General features: G+C 41.4%; 2 protein-coding genes across 3 annotated transcripts; both read left to right on the forward strand.

The window, feature by feature from the left end:
• Window positions 1-951: 951 nt before the first annotated feature.
• Window positions 952-4390, forward strand: LOC119736976 (3-beta-hydroxysteroid-Delta(8),Delta(7)-isomerase-like). 2 transcript variants are annotated; one of them, XM_038211021.1, is made up of 4 exons: window positions 952-1430; window positions 2783-2819; window positions 2988-3130; window positions 3988-4387. In XM_038211021.1, the coding sequence occupies exons 1-4, from the start codon at window positions 1118-1120 to the stop codon at window positions 4224-4226; spliced, it is 732 nt and encodes a 243-aa protein (XP_038066949.1). In that variant the 5' UTR covers window positions 952-1117; the 3' UTR covers window positions 4227-4387. The 2 variants fall into 2 exon arrangements, with proteins under 2 accessions (XP_038066949.1, XP_038066950.1); XM_038211022.1 differs by lacking the exon at window positions 952-1430 and adding an exon at window positions 1794-2567 and having other exon boundaries at window positions 3988-4390.
• Window positions 4391-5126: 736 nt separating this feature from the next.
• LOC119736977 (ubiquitin carboxyl-terminal hydrolase calypso-like) lies at window positions 5127-15084 on the forward strand. The gene is made up of 11 exons (XM_038211023.1): window positions 5127-5409; window positions 6716-6745; window positions 6906-7093; window positions 8267-8386; window positions 9067-9271; window positions 9931-10003; window positions 10675-10795; window positions 11163-11524; window positions 11835-12558; window positions 13271-13363; window positions 14213-15084. The coding sequence occupies exons 1-11, from the start codon at window positions 5373-5375 to the stop codon at window positions 14441-14443; spliced, it is 2184 nt and encodes a 727-aa protein (XP_038066951.1). The 5' UTR covers window positions 5127-5372; the 3' UTR covers window positions 14444-15084.
• Window positions 15085-16834: the final 1750 nt, after the last annotated feature.

The raw sequence follows: 16834 nt of genomic DNA on the forward strand, positions 1-16834 counted from the left end.
TGTCATCCATGACATCCTTATTTTATATGCATACACTGTTTCGTGCTAAGTGATGACCCTGACTAAATAAGAGGGTGGACAATCTAGTACTAGTATTCTACTTTATCTTATTGATAGCTGAACTCCACACCCCCCCCCCTAAAAAACACACCAAAAAAACATAATAACGAGGAGAAGTTAAGCGCTTACGACTTCCGTCAACCATCCTCCATGCGTCAACAAATAAAAACACGCTGCATTGTGCGGGCGCCTGTATGTTGGAGCATGGTTGGAGGGTTCAAAGGTTTGGGACTTGAACAATTTTTTTTTGCAGAATGTCGATACCCTCTTTTATATGGATTCCTTTGGGGAACTAACCCAACGGGCAGGTTTTCATGTGCAAGGCTCTATGAGAAAACAGGCCCTTTTTCGCATCTATCGCCGTCACTACATTATTCGACAGAGTATACCTTAGTTCTTATTACAGTATGACCTTAACAATATATTCTTTCAGAAAATGAAACAAAAACTAGATAAAACACTGATTTTCCCTCGCCAAAATTATGTTGAACACTGCATTTTTAGTCAAAAATCTTCCAGTTTTGTGTGTAAACTGCGCGGTTCGACCAGGACCAGCTCGCTTAAATCATTTATATGAGTAAAAATTATTTAATTATATACATGAGCACAATGTTATGTCCATTAAAACACATCAAGAAAAAGTTTTATTCATAATTATTGACCGAAGCCTCCATATTGTATTTTCAAGACAACCATATTGGTGTAGGTTTGTATAAAAAAAATATCCATTTTCCGCCGGGCGCTGCAGGGTTTTTACGCCAATTCATACCCTATTTAACGTGACGGGCGGTATACAAGCTGGATTTTTAATTCAACACAATTATTATGACATGTGACGACAGTGCTATTTACTTTTGGGCCGGGAGGATGTTTACAAGGGACTGAAACAAGTCTATGGTTTATGGTTCGATAGTTGCACAATAAGATTACAACGATCGTGTGCACGTACGTTGAATACGCTGTTTTGTATGAGAATACAGTGCTATTTGCCAAAAGCAAATCCCTTTGCAACGTCCAGGCATATAGGTTATACAGAGAGGAAAAGAGTGTTTTCAAAATGGCGTCCAGGCCTGCTGATGAGAATTTTGCCCATCCGTATTTCCCACTTGACCTCCATCTTCCACACTACAGGGAAAACACGCTGCCATTCCATGTGGTGGTGGCTGTAGTCGTAGTCTCATTCGCAGTCGCCTTTCTGGCCACATGGATGCTGGTCAGGCGGGATCGCTTCGGTCGTGTGCTTAGGTTTGAGGAGAAGGCTATACTCTGTTGGTTTGGGATGTCTGGATGCATCCATGTGATATTGGAAGGATACTTGACTCTGACCAGTGGCACTATTGCTGGCAGTAACACCATACTGGCTCAAATATGTAAGTATGATGAATATGAGGGGGGGGGGGGTGATGATGAAAAAGTATATAGTATGCTAGAAATTCGAGTAGCGAAGGGGAGGGGGTATAGCCACCATCTGACACTATATATGGCGCTGTTCATGACATGAACTTCTGTCGAAGCTTAAGTATGTAGAACATGATCTTTAACTAAACTCAAGAGGGTGATCCTTGAAGTTCTTTACTCCTCGATCATTTTCACCCAGCTTCTCTGATTTTCATAGGAAACACATGTGTATACAAATCTGGCCATCTGTTCTATTTCCAATTCCCTGCACCTGTGCAAAAAACTAGTAGGCACCTAATTGACCAATTTTTATAATTTAATTTTTTAGCTAGTAAATTTGTTAGCGCGGCATTCTGACTTGCAAAAGTTTTAAACTCCGCACCAGCACCGGAGGACCTTTTATAGCTCCATGAGTACACAAATGATTCCGATCATCAATTTTATCACTAATAGGGGCCTAAAAACAGAACCCAAAAGGCTAAAATTGGTCACAGCATTATTTACAAAAGCCATACTTATCGTTCACAATGATATCGCCAATTTCAACTTCTATATTTGGGAAAACAGGCACGGTTCTTCAGAGCACGTGGTATAACAATGCACGACTTGACCTTTGAACTTTGTATCGTCATGTACCGCGCTCAGTGACTGAATGCACCGAACAAGTTCAATACCAAGTGCATTGTACTCACAATACCGGTAGGACTAGGAGGCATAGGCATATAGCGTGTGCAGTCTGAATTTGTCAGGTCTCACAAGATTCGTCATTCCAAAGATATAGCCTGAAATACTGAGACCAGTTTCGTCAGCAATGGCATCCAATGTGTCCCACCCGTACTACCCAAGGGGGATGCATCTTCCCCACTACAAGGAGAACACCCATTCCCTGGAGTACATCCTAGGGGTCGCACTGGGTGTCTTTGCCGTGATTTACGGGCTGGCCTGGGTACTGTTCAAGCGGGACCGGTACGGTCGCGCCCTGGGCTTGCAGGAGAAGGCCACCCTGTGCTGGTTTGGGATGAGCGGCTGCATCCACGTGGTCTTGGAGGGGTATTTGACAGTGACGAGCGCCACCATTGCAGGAAGTGATCACATCCTTGCGCAGACGTGTAAGTCGACAAGAGCTGACAGCCAACATTTCGACAGGGCATTAATTTTTGAGAGTTCACGTGGCACCATCAGTATATCCAATTCCACACTTTTTCACTCATGATCGGGCCGATTTCATTTGATGGGTTCTGCTTCTTTTTAGCAACGCTCAAAAGGTTTTTTTTCACTTATTAATAAGTTGATATGCAAGTAATTTTGTTTTTTTCAATTTCAGGGAAAGAATATGCAAAGGGAGACAGTCGATATGTTTCGTAAGTTTTACTACAAAATTTTGTTTCTTCAATTAACGTCATTTCGGTCTGTTATGTCGTACGTGTCATAATGTTTTACATTGTTAATTCATGATCGACGATCGTAAAACTCTGATTCTTATGCTTTGTGGTCTAAAATCAGTTTCTTTCCATTTATTGTTGCTATAGCAATGATACTTGCACCATCGTCATGGAAACCATAACTGCTTGGCTGGAAGGACCCGGATGTTTCCTTATCGTATGGGCGTTCATAACGAGGCACCCAATGCGACACGTGATGCAGCTTGCCGTCTCGATTGGTCAGACCTACGGTAAGCCGAAAGAAAACAATGATTGTTACCATTGGTATGACGTGAATGATTTTTTTTTCAAATTTGTTTAATCGCATGGCTCTGTTAATTATCCACATTTTCCTGACAAAGGATTTAATTTAATTTAAGTGGTACAACGAACAAGCTGAAGCAGTCAAGAACTAAGTTGGCAACATATTTAATGATTCATGTCGCAACTCATTCCGGCGTGCTAGCAAACTGCTTCAATAATTCCTGGTCGAACAGTAACGAGACCGCCGTTCCTGGCTACACGTTCGGCTAGTATAACTAGCGGTGCGACTCGAAGCAGTCCCAACATTGTCGACCAGCGTAAGTTCGGCAAAGGTTATCGACAGTCCGATCGATCCGTTCGATCATTACGTCGGGTGCACCACGAAGTGCTAGTGACGTCGTCTATGGACTTGGTGCACGCGATACGTCACTTCGTGGTGCGACCCAAATTTGATATGAGTGATGGTTATGACGACCTGCCTGTGACGGGCTACCTGCTGAATGCTGAGTGCAATTTGTCGAACGATGGTCACAGACCTCGTCATGAAAGTTGTCGGTCCTTGTTTCCCGGCCTTTTGCGGCTGTGAATGACGAAATGCACGGTCCCGGATGGTCGATTAGTTAGTCATCAGGCATGGGTGGAGTTACAAGTGGAATTCTTTATTATACAGCTCTTTGAGTGGAGTTAAACTTGAGTCGAACTATGTTTAAGCATTTCGCGCTTGAACTCACTTGACTCATGCCAAACTTGCTCGGCACACATCTTAATGAACTGACTTCTAATTAGGCCTATCATCCTCAGATCTTGTTAGCAATAACAATTTCCGTACTGTTGTTGCTCGCAGGTGTTCTGATCTACTTCATCACCGAGTACTACGAGGATTTCTCCCACGGCCCGTTGTGGCACCCCATCTACTTCTGGCTGTACGTGATTGGCTTCAACGCACCATGGGCCATCATTCCGCCATTGCTCATACGTCAGTCATGGCGGGAACTCTGTCAGGCACAGAGGGCGCTAGACAAGGTTAACGGCTACATGCCGCCGTCTGATGGCCGCGGGGCTTCGTCTAAAAAGAAGAAATAGATTGTGGCGGTAGATTGTCTGGATGGGAGTTTGATAATTTTGCAGATTAATAATAAACATGGGATGAGGAAAACTAGATGTAATGATTATTAAAAGTAAATTAATTAAGGCACGTGAAACCAAGTGGCGTAGCGGACGGGGGGGGGGGGAGTTCAGGTCTGGATCAGTTAGCTGGGGGGGGGGGGGGGGGGGGGGGGGGGGAGGGGGGGGGGGAAGAAGGTATCCGTGCATTTTCCTTCACATTTTCCCAATTTGATTGCGGTCCAATAGGGGATTTTGACCCCCTCTCACCACTCCCATCCCCACCCCGGATCAATCACTGTTGGAGCTTTTCAATTTAGTCAAACGACTTTGCAATGATACCCTAAATTGTACATATTTTTCTCAATAACCCCACTTAAAGTGCATAAAAAATAGAATTATCCAGGTTCGTAAGTTTAATGAATGAGAAATATTAGTTTTTAGACATTAAAAATTATCATTTATAAGTACCTTTCTTTGAAATTAGCATATTCGGAAGTGATGTATCTTATTGTCCGGAATGGTTAAAAGCTTTAGTCTCAAGAAACATTTTTCATATACATAATCTGCTATTTACCATCCAATATTTAAGGAATCATACTAGATATTTATGCATTCTTTTCACTTTTAAAATATTCCAAAACGAATTCGCCAGTCATAGTTATTGGAAGACTCCAAAAACTGTGCTTAAATAATTATATCTTTTATTATGATGTGTGTGTGCCTTGCTAGAGAAAAAATGAGTAGCGTTTGATATCAAATTGTTCCCGTGTGACTCGAATTAAACTGGCCCCTTTCTGAAACAAATCACTTAGCACTTTGAGTATTTTCTACTTGGCTCCAGGAAAGTATGCAGACGAAGCGCGTCTGTCTTTCGTTTGAAATTGAAAATTACTACGCTTTGAAACCGGCTTCAAAATTTGGATGTCTTCTGCGCAGTGAAGGACTTGCTGCAAGTTTACCTTCTCATCGCTGCGCGAACGAGCTCGAGAGGGCGCGCTGTATCGAAAACAGCGTGAGATGATAATGACTGAATGAGGTCTTCGTTCAAACTCTGACAAAATTGTGTTTAATTTCGTAATTTTACGTTACTTACATGTATTCGGTTTAAGAAATAGTGAAGTCATGAATGAAGGGTGGCTTGAGCTCGAGAGCGATCCAGGTGAGCCAATTGTGTTCAATTAAACAGGAAAGCCGACTTTAAAGTTGATAGAAGATTCATTCAGTTTATCATGTTTATTGTCAACTGATTGTTGTTGCAGTAGTTTCATGAAAATATAGATAGTGTGTCCCCGCTCCCCGGCCAGTCTAACATTTGTTTACCATTTATAGGGCCTATATATTATATTTGCTTGTACTTAGTCGTAGTCGTAATTGTATATTTTTTTCATAAGACTGGACTTGGGTGGCCTAACCAGTTAAACAGAACTTGAACTTTCAGAAGGCATAACCGCATATGACATGTATGAGTCGCTCAGCTCAGTGTTGGTGACAGTGTTAAGTCATGTAGGTGTTACTACACATGTAATACTTTACTGGGGGAGGGGGACAGAATAAAACGGGCTACGCTGTGTCTGTGACTGGAGCTTGATTAGTTTGCCTAAATAGACACATGTCTTCTGCCCTCACTGCACGTGTACGTGCGCAGCTATGCAGAGGCTAAACACTCTCCCAAAATGAGCCAAAAATGGACTGTAGTGAAGTCGACGAATCAGCTGTTTATTGGAAGCGGTGTGAAACTGCAATTTAAATCATACAGAACACATTTTGAGTTTAAACAATTAAGTACAGAAGATTAATGGAGTATTAATTAGTGTGAGGTGATTACATGAACTATCTTAATTGACCACTAATGAAAGAGACGAAAATACAGGAAATGGCCCAAGGACTATGACAAGTCTACCCCAAGAATCCAAAATCTGAGAATAAACTGGCTGGAAATACCCCATTAAATAACAGAGAAATTACAATAAAGATTTCAGACATGTCAAAGTAGACAAATCCCCCCAAATTGACATGTAAGCGGGATGAGAAGGAAAGACCAAGCCCTCAAAATGTCCACATAAACCTATTCAAAATGTACATGAGACCGAACACGTTTATGTACACGTGTCCGTAAATAAACGACACTAACTTTAAGAAATTGTCCCCAAAAACCCACAAAACAGTGATAAAACTAGTAAAGCTTATACATTACATGATCAGAGAAAGATTACTTACAGATTGTGCTGATTAAGGGGATTGGAATACTGGTAAAACCTGTCGAAATTACTGATTTTCTAGAGCACGATTGTGATGAATAACTGATTAAAACGATGGCATGAAAAAATACGCATAAACGGCAGAGGGCGCTAAACACATTTTGGAAAGGCTGCCGAAGGCAGAACAACATGCCAAAAGCTGTTGTTCAGTTATTTTTGTAATTCACGAAGTAATTGGCTTTGTTGTTCTCTTTGCTTTTCTTACAGGACTGTTCACATTGTTAGTTGAAGAATTTGGTAAGTAAACCTAGGCCAAGCGCCTAATGTTAATTATACATCATTATTTTTTAATCCAAACATGGCATTTATATTCTTAAACTATGAATGACAGATGATTAACTAGTCTAGAATGCATTGTTGGCATATATTGTGAATCAGATCTATTTATAACAATCAGGTGTGACAGGCGTTCAAGTGGAGGAGATCTACGATCTACAGAAGCCAATAGAGGGCCCCGTCTATGGTTTCATATTCCTATTCAAATGGATCGAGGAGCGACGAGCGCGGCGGAAGGTGCAGCCCAACGGAGACGAGGCGTACCTGACCGATGCAGAGATTGCCAAGGAGATGTTCTTTGCTCATCAGGTGGGTCAAGTTTTCCTTTGGCGTATAAGAAATTTAGACTTCAAATTGAAAATGTGCCCATTCTCTCACCAGGGATGGATCCAGGTTTTAGGAGAAATGGGTCGCATCATGCACAATGCCAGACTGGGACCTTGAGTGCAGAAAAACATACAATACAAATTCAGGCCAACTTTACTCACTCTTTAGCCGGTAAAATTCTCCACAATTATCATGAGGAAAACCTCAGTATTTCACCAGCCAAGTTTGAGGTCTCAATTCAACTTTAAAGGAGACTTTCTTCACCTGAGAGTGAAGCCAAGTTATTTCAATTTGAAGCCTAAGACTAGACTGGTACACGTCTAACTTTTGAAAAGATTGACCTTTCATTAGTCTGGTGGCATGGCTGTGTAGAAATAGAGAATCTGTAGAAATGGAGACCGGTACCAGATGTTTCTTTTGACACAGTCGATTGATGCAGTACTAAAGGGGTGTTGGACTGGTTGTTTTATGTGCCAGTCTATTTTCTTGTGTTGCATGCTTTTACTCAGACTGGGACCGTGAGTGCATAAAAACGTGCAAAATTACTACTGACGTTTTTTTACTCACCATTAGGCTAATTAATGCCCAGACAACACATACATCAAAATGATATAGTTGCAAGCATGTCATCTGCGAAATTTGAGACCTTAAATCCAATTTTAAGGCAAGTTTTTGGCAGTTCAAAAACCATCCACGTCAATCTCCATGCTCTGGAAATGTGTGTGTGATTCCCAATGTATTCTGGGTAGTTGTAGGTAAAGCCTTGCAGCTTACTTGTTTTTTAATCGATGGCCAAATGAACATAGCGCCCTCTGCTAAAAAATGAAACATTTTGCATTCACTCAGATCAACAAGAGAGCACTGTTTTATCTACACGATGAAAATGTTATAGCTGAGGAGTCTTTTTGCACAATGCATTGCAGTACACATCAACGTGATGTCTCACGTATGGATTTCGATAACTCTCTGCAAAATTAGAATTAAAAGCTGAATTTTTGGTGATGCAATGCTCACAACAGCAACTTTGCAAGGCAAAAGTTTCGGGGATTATTGAAGAAATGATATATGTGATCAACAGCTCTTGCGACAAACTTACTGTTACATTAAATACAAGGGTCGTTTTTGTTTTGTTTCCCCCTCTCTCTTACCACACAGAAAGTGCCCAATTCCTGTGCCACACACGCCTTACTGAGTGTGCTCCTGAACTGTGGCAACATCCAGCTGGGGAACACCCTGAGTGATCTGAAGCACTACACCAAAGACTTCAGTGCGGAGGTAGGGACAACTACATTCCTTAAAATTGTTTCTCAAGATACTTGGACACTCACATTGCCACAACAACAATTCTTGTGTAATTAATAATATTAAGCCTTTTTAATTCACGTAATCTTATCCACTCTAAATGATCTTCACTTGAATACTTGCTAGTCAACTATAGTTGTTCACATTGCTCGTTACAATGTCCGTCCACATCATAATGCATAGCAGGGAGCTAGGACCTCTAGCAGTTTCCTGATGACTTTGACGATTTAACCATCCTTTAACTAGGGACGTTTGCATATTGCTATTAACACTCCTGTGCAAACATACATTCTGTGCCAAGTTGTCCTTTCAGTCAAAATCAATCAAGGGACTGTTTTCAACAGTTAAGAGCTCCCAGCCTACATAAAGCAGGATTGACTGGCCGTGACTGTTTATGTAACTTGATACAGCGATGCTTTGACTGTAGGTGATTGATAAGCCAGCTGTGCCTACCACTTGCCTGCTTTTGTCTGTTGACTGAATTTGACAAGTCACAGTGCTTGCTTGACATATGATCTGACTGTTGGTGACTAGCCTGTGTAAAAGGCATGGCAGGGGAAGAGGATTGATTTTTTGACTGTTTGTGACGGTTGATTACTGGTTTCCCAACTGAACTTGTTTAAAAATGAAACCTAATTCTGTTCCCATTTCAGAACAAGGGTTACGCCATCGGCAATGTGCCGGAGCTGGCCCAGATCCACAACTCCCATGCCCATCCAGAACCCCGACAGATACCGGAGAAGCAGACTGGAATCTCCACGACCAGAGCCAGGGAGACCTTCCACTTTGTCAGCTACGTGCCCATCAGTGACAGGCTGATTGAACTGGATGGACTCAAGCCACATCCCATAGACCACGGTGAGCTCTGACCACACAATCCTGACCCTCTGCATGATAAACCCTATAGGCGACGTTTGATGGAACCTTTGAACGAATGGGATGTACATTTTATTGTGGACTTGAGTTTCAGAAATTGTTTTGAACACTTAAAGGGTCCATGAGCATTCTACTCCTTTTAAACGTATGAAAACTATTTGACATCCCTTTTTGGTTAATTTTATGTAAAAGTGCACTTCTTTAAACATTTAAAATTTGTCCATGCTTTTACGGACAACTGGAGGCGCTGTTGCTGTGATGTCATTTCAGGAAGACACCGGTCAGTTTAGGGGTGTTCTTTTCAATTTGGGAACCCAAAAGTTTGCTCATTGAAAACATTTGAGAAAAAGTTTGCTCATTGGCTCATTGACAGCAGAACATCCAAAATTCTGGCAACTTTTTGAGGCTGAAATAGCTGTAACATTGAGGTTTCTGCCTGAAATGACATCACACTTTTGCTCATGAATATGGAATTTTGCATTAGTAAAAAAACAAGAAGGCCCCAAAACACCCTTGAAAATGGCAAAATGATAAATAAGGTTGAATGGTACACATTGGTGCATTTTTAAGGACTGAATGAAAAAAAACCCCAAATTGCATTGCATTAAGAAACAAATCTCTCCTTTTTTCATCTTTTCCAGGACCTTGGGGAGAGAATGAGGACTGGACAGAGAAGTTTCGGCGGGTGATAAGCGAGAGGCTTGATAATGAAGGGTAGGGAGTAGCCAGGGGTTAAATTGCCCTTGACTGTAATTGCTATATTCATTGGTTGTTGTAATGCTTGTTACTTTAATACAGCCAAGGCCAGCGCCCAATAGACCAATCAAACAAAGGTTGCTTTTGCTGTGATTTTCAGAAATAGACGGATTTGGGGGTTAGTATTTTATAGCAAATATTGCAACACTGACCTGTTTTAAGTTTTGTGTTCATAGATGCTGTTCTTGTAGTCTGGTTCCCTGACCCTACTTCAGGCGAAATGGAGCAATTTATAGACGTCGGGGAATTTTCAGGTCAGGGAACCAGACTAGCTGGCTTGCACCCGTTCACAGATGTGTAACCGATTGCAAATAAAGTGTGGACTAAATTTGGTAAATTGGGAGCAGTATTTGAAAAAAAGTCAGGTTTTTTGGGGCTTATTATTAATAAGCAAATTCATGTGCCCAGCATAAAGATATTAGCAGTAAACCAGTCAATAGCACTATACATCACTGTAGTATTTTGGCTGGTAACCCACTTTTTACTAAGCAAATATTGCTTGTGCTTACTGCAAGCTGAGCTGAAATTGGCCACCTTACCAACTGGTTCTCTGTTTACTTTGAAGATTAAAAATTCACCTTTCAACCTCCAAGTAAGGACAAAACAATGTTATGTTTAATTTGTCACAGTGGTTCGTCAGATATCCGCTTCAATCTGATGGCTGTAGTGGGAGACAGGTGTCAATCCTATGAGCAGAAACTGGACACTCTCAAGAATAATAAGCAGATCATTCTAGACGCCCTGGACCAAGTAAGAAACAAGATTTATTCTGGATTTCAACTTCCCATCATAAAATTCCACCAAAAGAACAGTCGAACCCTGAAAAGAAGAGCACTGTTTTAAACAGGGTCCTGCTTATAACAAGCAAAATTTTAGGTCCCAAGTCTTTGTTTTTCTTTGTTTTCCATTACTGTTATTTACAAGGTACCTGTTATAACAAGGTAATTTGTAAAGTCCCAAGGACCTTGTTATAAAGGTGTTCGACTGTACTTGAAATTTCCCAAATAAAAAAACTTGAATCAGATTTACAACATTGCAACATCTTGTTTCCGAGACTTATTCATCAAGCTGCATTGCAAGCATAGAGAATAATTCCTTTTATTGTCTCTCTCTTCAGCTGATTCGTGCAACCCACCCGCATCTATTCCTGGATGGAAAGCCCAACCTGATCCACGCTTCAGCAACGTCAACCTCAGCTCCCAGACCTGAATTGAAGGACCGTCATGCGCCCGTCCAGCAGCCCAGTCCTGCCCCTCACCACACACACCCCCCTCCCCAGGACCATCCCACTAGCAGGCATTCCATCGACAGGGATCTATCGGATCCAGACTGGGAGCCCAACTATGCCCAGCGTGGTGGTAACTCAGCTGTCTCCTCCTCCAAGAGAGAGAAAAAGAAGAAGAAAAAGAAGAAGAAGCACAAGAAACACAAGAAACATTCCAAGAAAGTCAAGGTGTTTGAGAGCATTCCACAATACAGGTAACAATAAAGCACTGTTCTTAAACTTCTAAAAGTTCTTAGAAATTTACATTTAGTTTAGAAACAATGATGAAGAGGTACTAATATGATGATTTTGGAATATTTCGTCTTTCAGTAATTTATCAAAAATCAGGAAAGAAAAATCTTTTCTTGTGCCCCCAACCTCCCCCCCCCAAAAAAAACCCCTTGTGTCTTAGATGCCGTCAGCACAGTAATAACATAGCTTGCCTACCATGATGCCCAGGGCTGTGTTTAAAACTCATGGTGTTTGTTTCTGTTTTTAACAACTTCCATCATGTATATCCACCAGGCTTCCGCCTGCGCTTGACAACCACAACTATGCCAAATCCCCTCTCATGTCGGACGAAGATGCGTCAGCCGCCTCCTCGACATCCTCAGCCAGTGAATCAGAGAGCAACTACCTGACAGATGATGAGAGCGAGGAGGAGACAAGAGGTGCGCGGTCTGAGGGGTACAGGACTGAGGGCATCCTCAAGAAGCAGGGTCTTGAGGAAAGGGGAGAGGTATCAGGCCCAAGGGTGACCTTCAGAGATCCTAGGAGGCTTCCCGAGGACTCAAGCAGTGATGTGTCAAGACAGCTTAGCATCCAAACTGTCTTTGACAGCAAGGAGAGTCCTCCATCCTCCTCAAGCAGTGCCAGCACGGACACTGCCTCTGAGCTTGGCAGTGCCTTTAACTCCCCAGTCTGCTCGGCCATGGGTTCCCGCTCCGGAAGCCCCAACGCCGTCAAGATGCTCAAGTTCCAGCGTTGGAAGGCAAGCACCATCATGGATGCCAGGGAGAAACTGGAGGCCTCAATGGCTTACACCGATTATCAACCAGAAGGGAAAGCTGCTGCCAGACTGCCGCACGAAAGATCTGTGCAGACCAGACGATCAGCTCATAGAGTGTTTGAAGGAGAGGACATCTCAAAACCATTTAGCCAAGCGGAGTCCAAGGCATACTCCACCCCAGCTCAGTCCAGCCCTTCCTCCCTTCTCTCACAACATGGCAAACCACCGTTTGAACAAAGTGTAAGTCTCATTTTTATCCCCCTGGCTTTCAAGCCAGACAGGGCAATATTGCGATCGCATATTCCTTCTGTGTGTCCTTGTGTGTGTGTTCCAGTTCACTGTAAGTTCAGTCATCAATCTCAACTAAACCTGAAAGGTGGTCTGTGAAGAGAAGGCCGACGTCAACAAAATCCTTTCCAATATGGATATTTACGAGGTCTCTGGAGAGCTCAGCTCAGTATAACTAATGACTCTAACATATGTTAGTCCGGTGTCTCACCCAAACTCTCCATTCGACCCAAATTTCCCATTCAACTGAGAACTGGTACCTGCCGGGTGGACAATCAAGGTCGTAACTGACAGTTGTCCTTGCTAACTGCCAGTACATGTATATATGTAGAAACTGGCAGGGTGCTAGGGGGATCGGGCAAGTGTTACTTGCAGTAGTTTTAGGTGTTGCACACAGACGTGTTTTTCAATTTGCATCAGAGTGTTCAGGGCAATTATTTTTGTCAAAGAGTTTGTGACATATATATACGTCTGAGAAATCTTTTGCGAAAACATCTTTGGCAGCATGATATCTAAAGTATTTACAATGTCAATGTCATTGGGTTGTGTACATACCTTTGTGCATTTGCTTTTCTAAATTAAATGCTTTGGAAAATATTTCTCATTTAAAAAAAATCAGAGATACAGGTGATCACTTTTGATTGACAATGTTTGTGTGTTGCAGGATCTGTTGGAGCTACTTAAGAGTGTGGAAGCAGAAATCGACGGGTACGAACAAAAACTCCTAGATGAGAAAGAGAAGAGGAATAAATATAAGGTACATTAGAAGGGCCACATTTTATAGCTCTACTACTAAAGAATTATATGCTGATGATTGTAATTGTGTGAATACTGGTAACTCAGTTTTGGTAACAAAAGCGGGCCGCTTAGCTATTCAAGCAATCACAAGTCCAGTCACAAGTCCATGACAAGTCCAGTCACAAGTCCATTACAAGTCCAGTCACAAGTAAATCACAAGTCCTTTCATAAGTCTGGTCCTGAGTAACAAATGAACAATTACAACAGAATGCCTTTGTCACTGTTCATTTGAATAGCTTGTGGCTTGGGACTTAATGACTTGTGATGGACTTGTGATTGACTGTGTAGACTTGTGATTGACTTGTGTTGACTGTGTAGACTTGTGATTGACTTGTGATTAACTTGTAAGTGACTTGTGATTGACTTGTGATTGACTTGTGAGTGACTTGTGATTGCCTTGTGTAGACTTGTGATTGCCTTGTGTAGACTTATGATTGACTGTGTAGACTTGTGAGTGACTTGTGATTGCCTTGTGTAGACTTGTGATTGACTTGTGTTGACTGTGTAGACTTGTGATTGACTTGTGATTAACTTGTAAGTGACTTGTGATTGACTTGTGATTGACTTGTGATTGACTTGTGATTGACTTGTGAGTGACTTGTGTTGACCGTGTAGACTTGTGATTGACTTGTGATGGACTTCTGATTGACTTGTGATGGACTTCTGATTGACTTGTGATGGACTTGTGATTTACCTGTGATTAATTTGTGATGGACTTATGATGACTTGTGATCCATAACAATTAGTGCACATACAGTATATACAATGTACTGAACATGCATTCTCTGTCCACAATTTCGTCCTTCAGATTGACGACTGCCGTCGCTCCCACAACTACGACCCTTTCATCTGCACGTTCCTAGCCATGCTTGCCGAGCAGGGCAAACTAGCCAGCCTCGTGGAGAAACACACCCTGATCAAACGTAGGCAAGGGGTCAGCCTGGGACGACTCAACAAGAAGAACAATCGCAAGAGAGATAGGCGACGGAGGAAATCACGGCCTGGATCTGTGCCAGCCAAGAACAGGAAAATACGCTGAGGACAAAGTTCCCTTCTTGAAAATCAAGTATTAAAAGAAGGGAGTGTGAAATAAGACTGCTGTTTACATTCTCTGTTTTCATATCTATATTTTTAATTTTATATATTCACTTATGTCCTCCTAAAATTCAGTTCAACGGAATTTTGATTACATCAAGATGTTGTAAATTTTAATACATGTAGTTCGTTTTGCCCTTCGTGAATGAAATTGCTGTCTGGTACTGATTGCCAAGGCTTACAGCAAACCTTCACTACACAAGGCTGATCAATTTTGTCCATGAAGGGCAAAACACAAATATTTAAACTGACAAGTTCAGCAAGATTGACTGTATCCCCAGAGAATTTGTAGAAACTTGTTATATATTAACATGAAAAAAAAACCTTTGATCCCTCCTCGAGGAGATACAGGAATTCACAAGAGGGCGCTGTTCACGATTTGTAGTTCCACTGCAATTGCCGAAACTTTGATTTTTCCATTGAGCAGGTGGGGTTACCCAGGTAACAACGTACTTGCAGTGCAGAAAACATTAGAAAGGGGAAAACAAATGAAAAGAGAAACGTTGAATAAAAAGGAGGAACAGAATTTTGTAAATTGCATCATGATAATGAATTCCATCATAATAAATCCGATACCTGCTCATATTCTTTTTCATAAACGAGATGTGTCATGTTTCTCTCAATGACGTCATCGTTCCACCAAAAAAAAAGAAATTGTTTAAATATCACTAGCTAAACAAAAATATCATCGCACCGTATTTATGTGCTTTTCAAAAATGCAATAAGCAAAATACATGTACATGTGTAATGTTGAAATATCAAAAATAATTCCAAAACCAAACCCCCTTTTCAGATTCGACAAATATTTTTTTCGTGACACAATAAAAGATCATGCAATTAAAAGCTATTTCGGTCGTTTACTTCGTAAGTGTACTTGTACACAATGCTCATAATTCGATTAGGAATAAACTACATGTATGTTTGATTTTACTCGCTCCGTATAATACAATTTTAGGGTTTTGTATTTGAAAAATCTACATTCCCGAAAAAAATAGCTTACATTTTGTAATTTAAAGTAGCAAATATAAAAAAAGTAAGCTCATCTTTTTTTCCCCGCGAACGCAGTGACATAATAGCCAAATGAAAGTACTTGTTAAGATTGAACGACAAAACGACTGAATATTTTGTTACGATTGCTTACACGCTGCCTTCGTCATAACTAGAACGAGGTAGGTTATTCCACCGCGGACTTGACCTTGAAAGAAAACTGAATCCAACACGCGCGTTGCTTGTTAAGCTCGGGCATTGATAGGAAAGGCACGTTAAACTTCATCTAGACTGCGTGTGGTGGGTGCTGACGATCGTGACAACCGAAATGAGACGCGAATTTCGAGATGTGTTTTGACCGAGATGTACAAATCATCATTTTGCGCTCCTAAAATAAAACAAATTGTGAAATGATACCCGATACATGTAGGAGTTCAGCCATGCCATGAAAGTCTAAACAGTGTTGGTCTGAGTTTATAACATGGAAAAAAATAATGTCACTGTGACAATAAATGGATATGGGGTTCAGACTATCTTATCACAATAACAATATTTCCATTAACTCACGGTCTGGCATTGGGGGAATTTTGGAACAAAATTCATTGTTTAATGCACGTTTTAATTTTGCAAACGTCAAATCATTGAGCTTGCGCACGAACAATTCGGATCAGCTTTTATGACTTAGAAAATGCTTCGAACCATTGAGCACCCAACTTTGCTTCAGAAAATATTTTCGCAGTTTATACTTTGCAGTGTTCAACAGAACAAAACAAAACACGACAAGCCTACATTGCAACAACTGTGGTGTTAATTTAACACCATTCGGTATCTATATAGGACAACACCAGTAAATTTTAACACCAGATGGTCCTATATAGATACAAAATGGTGTATATTTAACACCGCAGATTTTGCAGTGTATGTAGTAAAGCTGGTCCCAGAGTGCACAATGTTCTGTTGATTGACTCCGAATAGCTATTTTTCGCACATCTGGTCTACACACAATTTGTGGAAACGATTTATTGACGTTGATGGGTAATCCTATACGATGGCACTGCACGGTTCAAAACTGACATTCAGTGAGTCAGTCAGTCAGTCAAATAGGTGCAAAGAGGACACTAGGTTGGCCCTGGAGCAGCACAAACCACACTGAACTAAATTCAGTTCCAACTTCCACTCTTCTCCGAAGAGTTCAAAGCCTTATTGGTAAAATGATACCGAATCTCTAGAGCCTATACTGACCGGGGCATATCGCGCGATGTACCGGGGTGCTGAGTGGTTACCACCCGCTCACCTGTTTCCCGGAGTAGACGGATTCCATCACTCATCTCCGACGATAAGGACCAAG

Source organism: Patiria miniata, unplaced genomic scaffold (genome assembly GCF_015706575.1).
Source record: "Patiria miniata isolate m_02_andy unplaced genomic scaffold, ASM1570657v1 HiC_scaffold_3, whole genome shotgun sequence".
Taxonomy (NCBI): Eukaryota; Metazoa; Echinodermata; class Asteroidea; order Valvatida; family Asterinidae; genus Patiria; species Patiria miniata.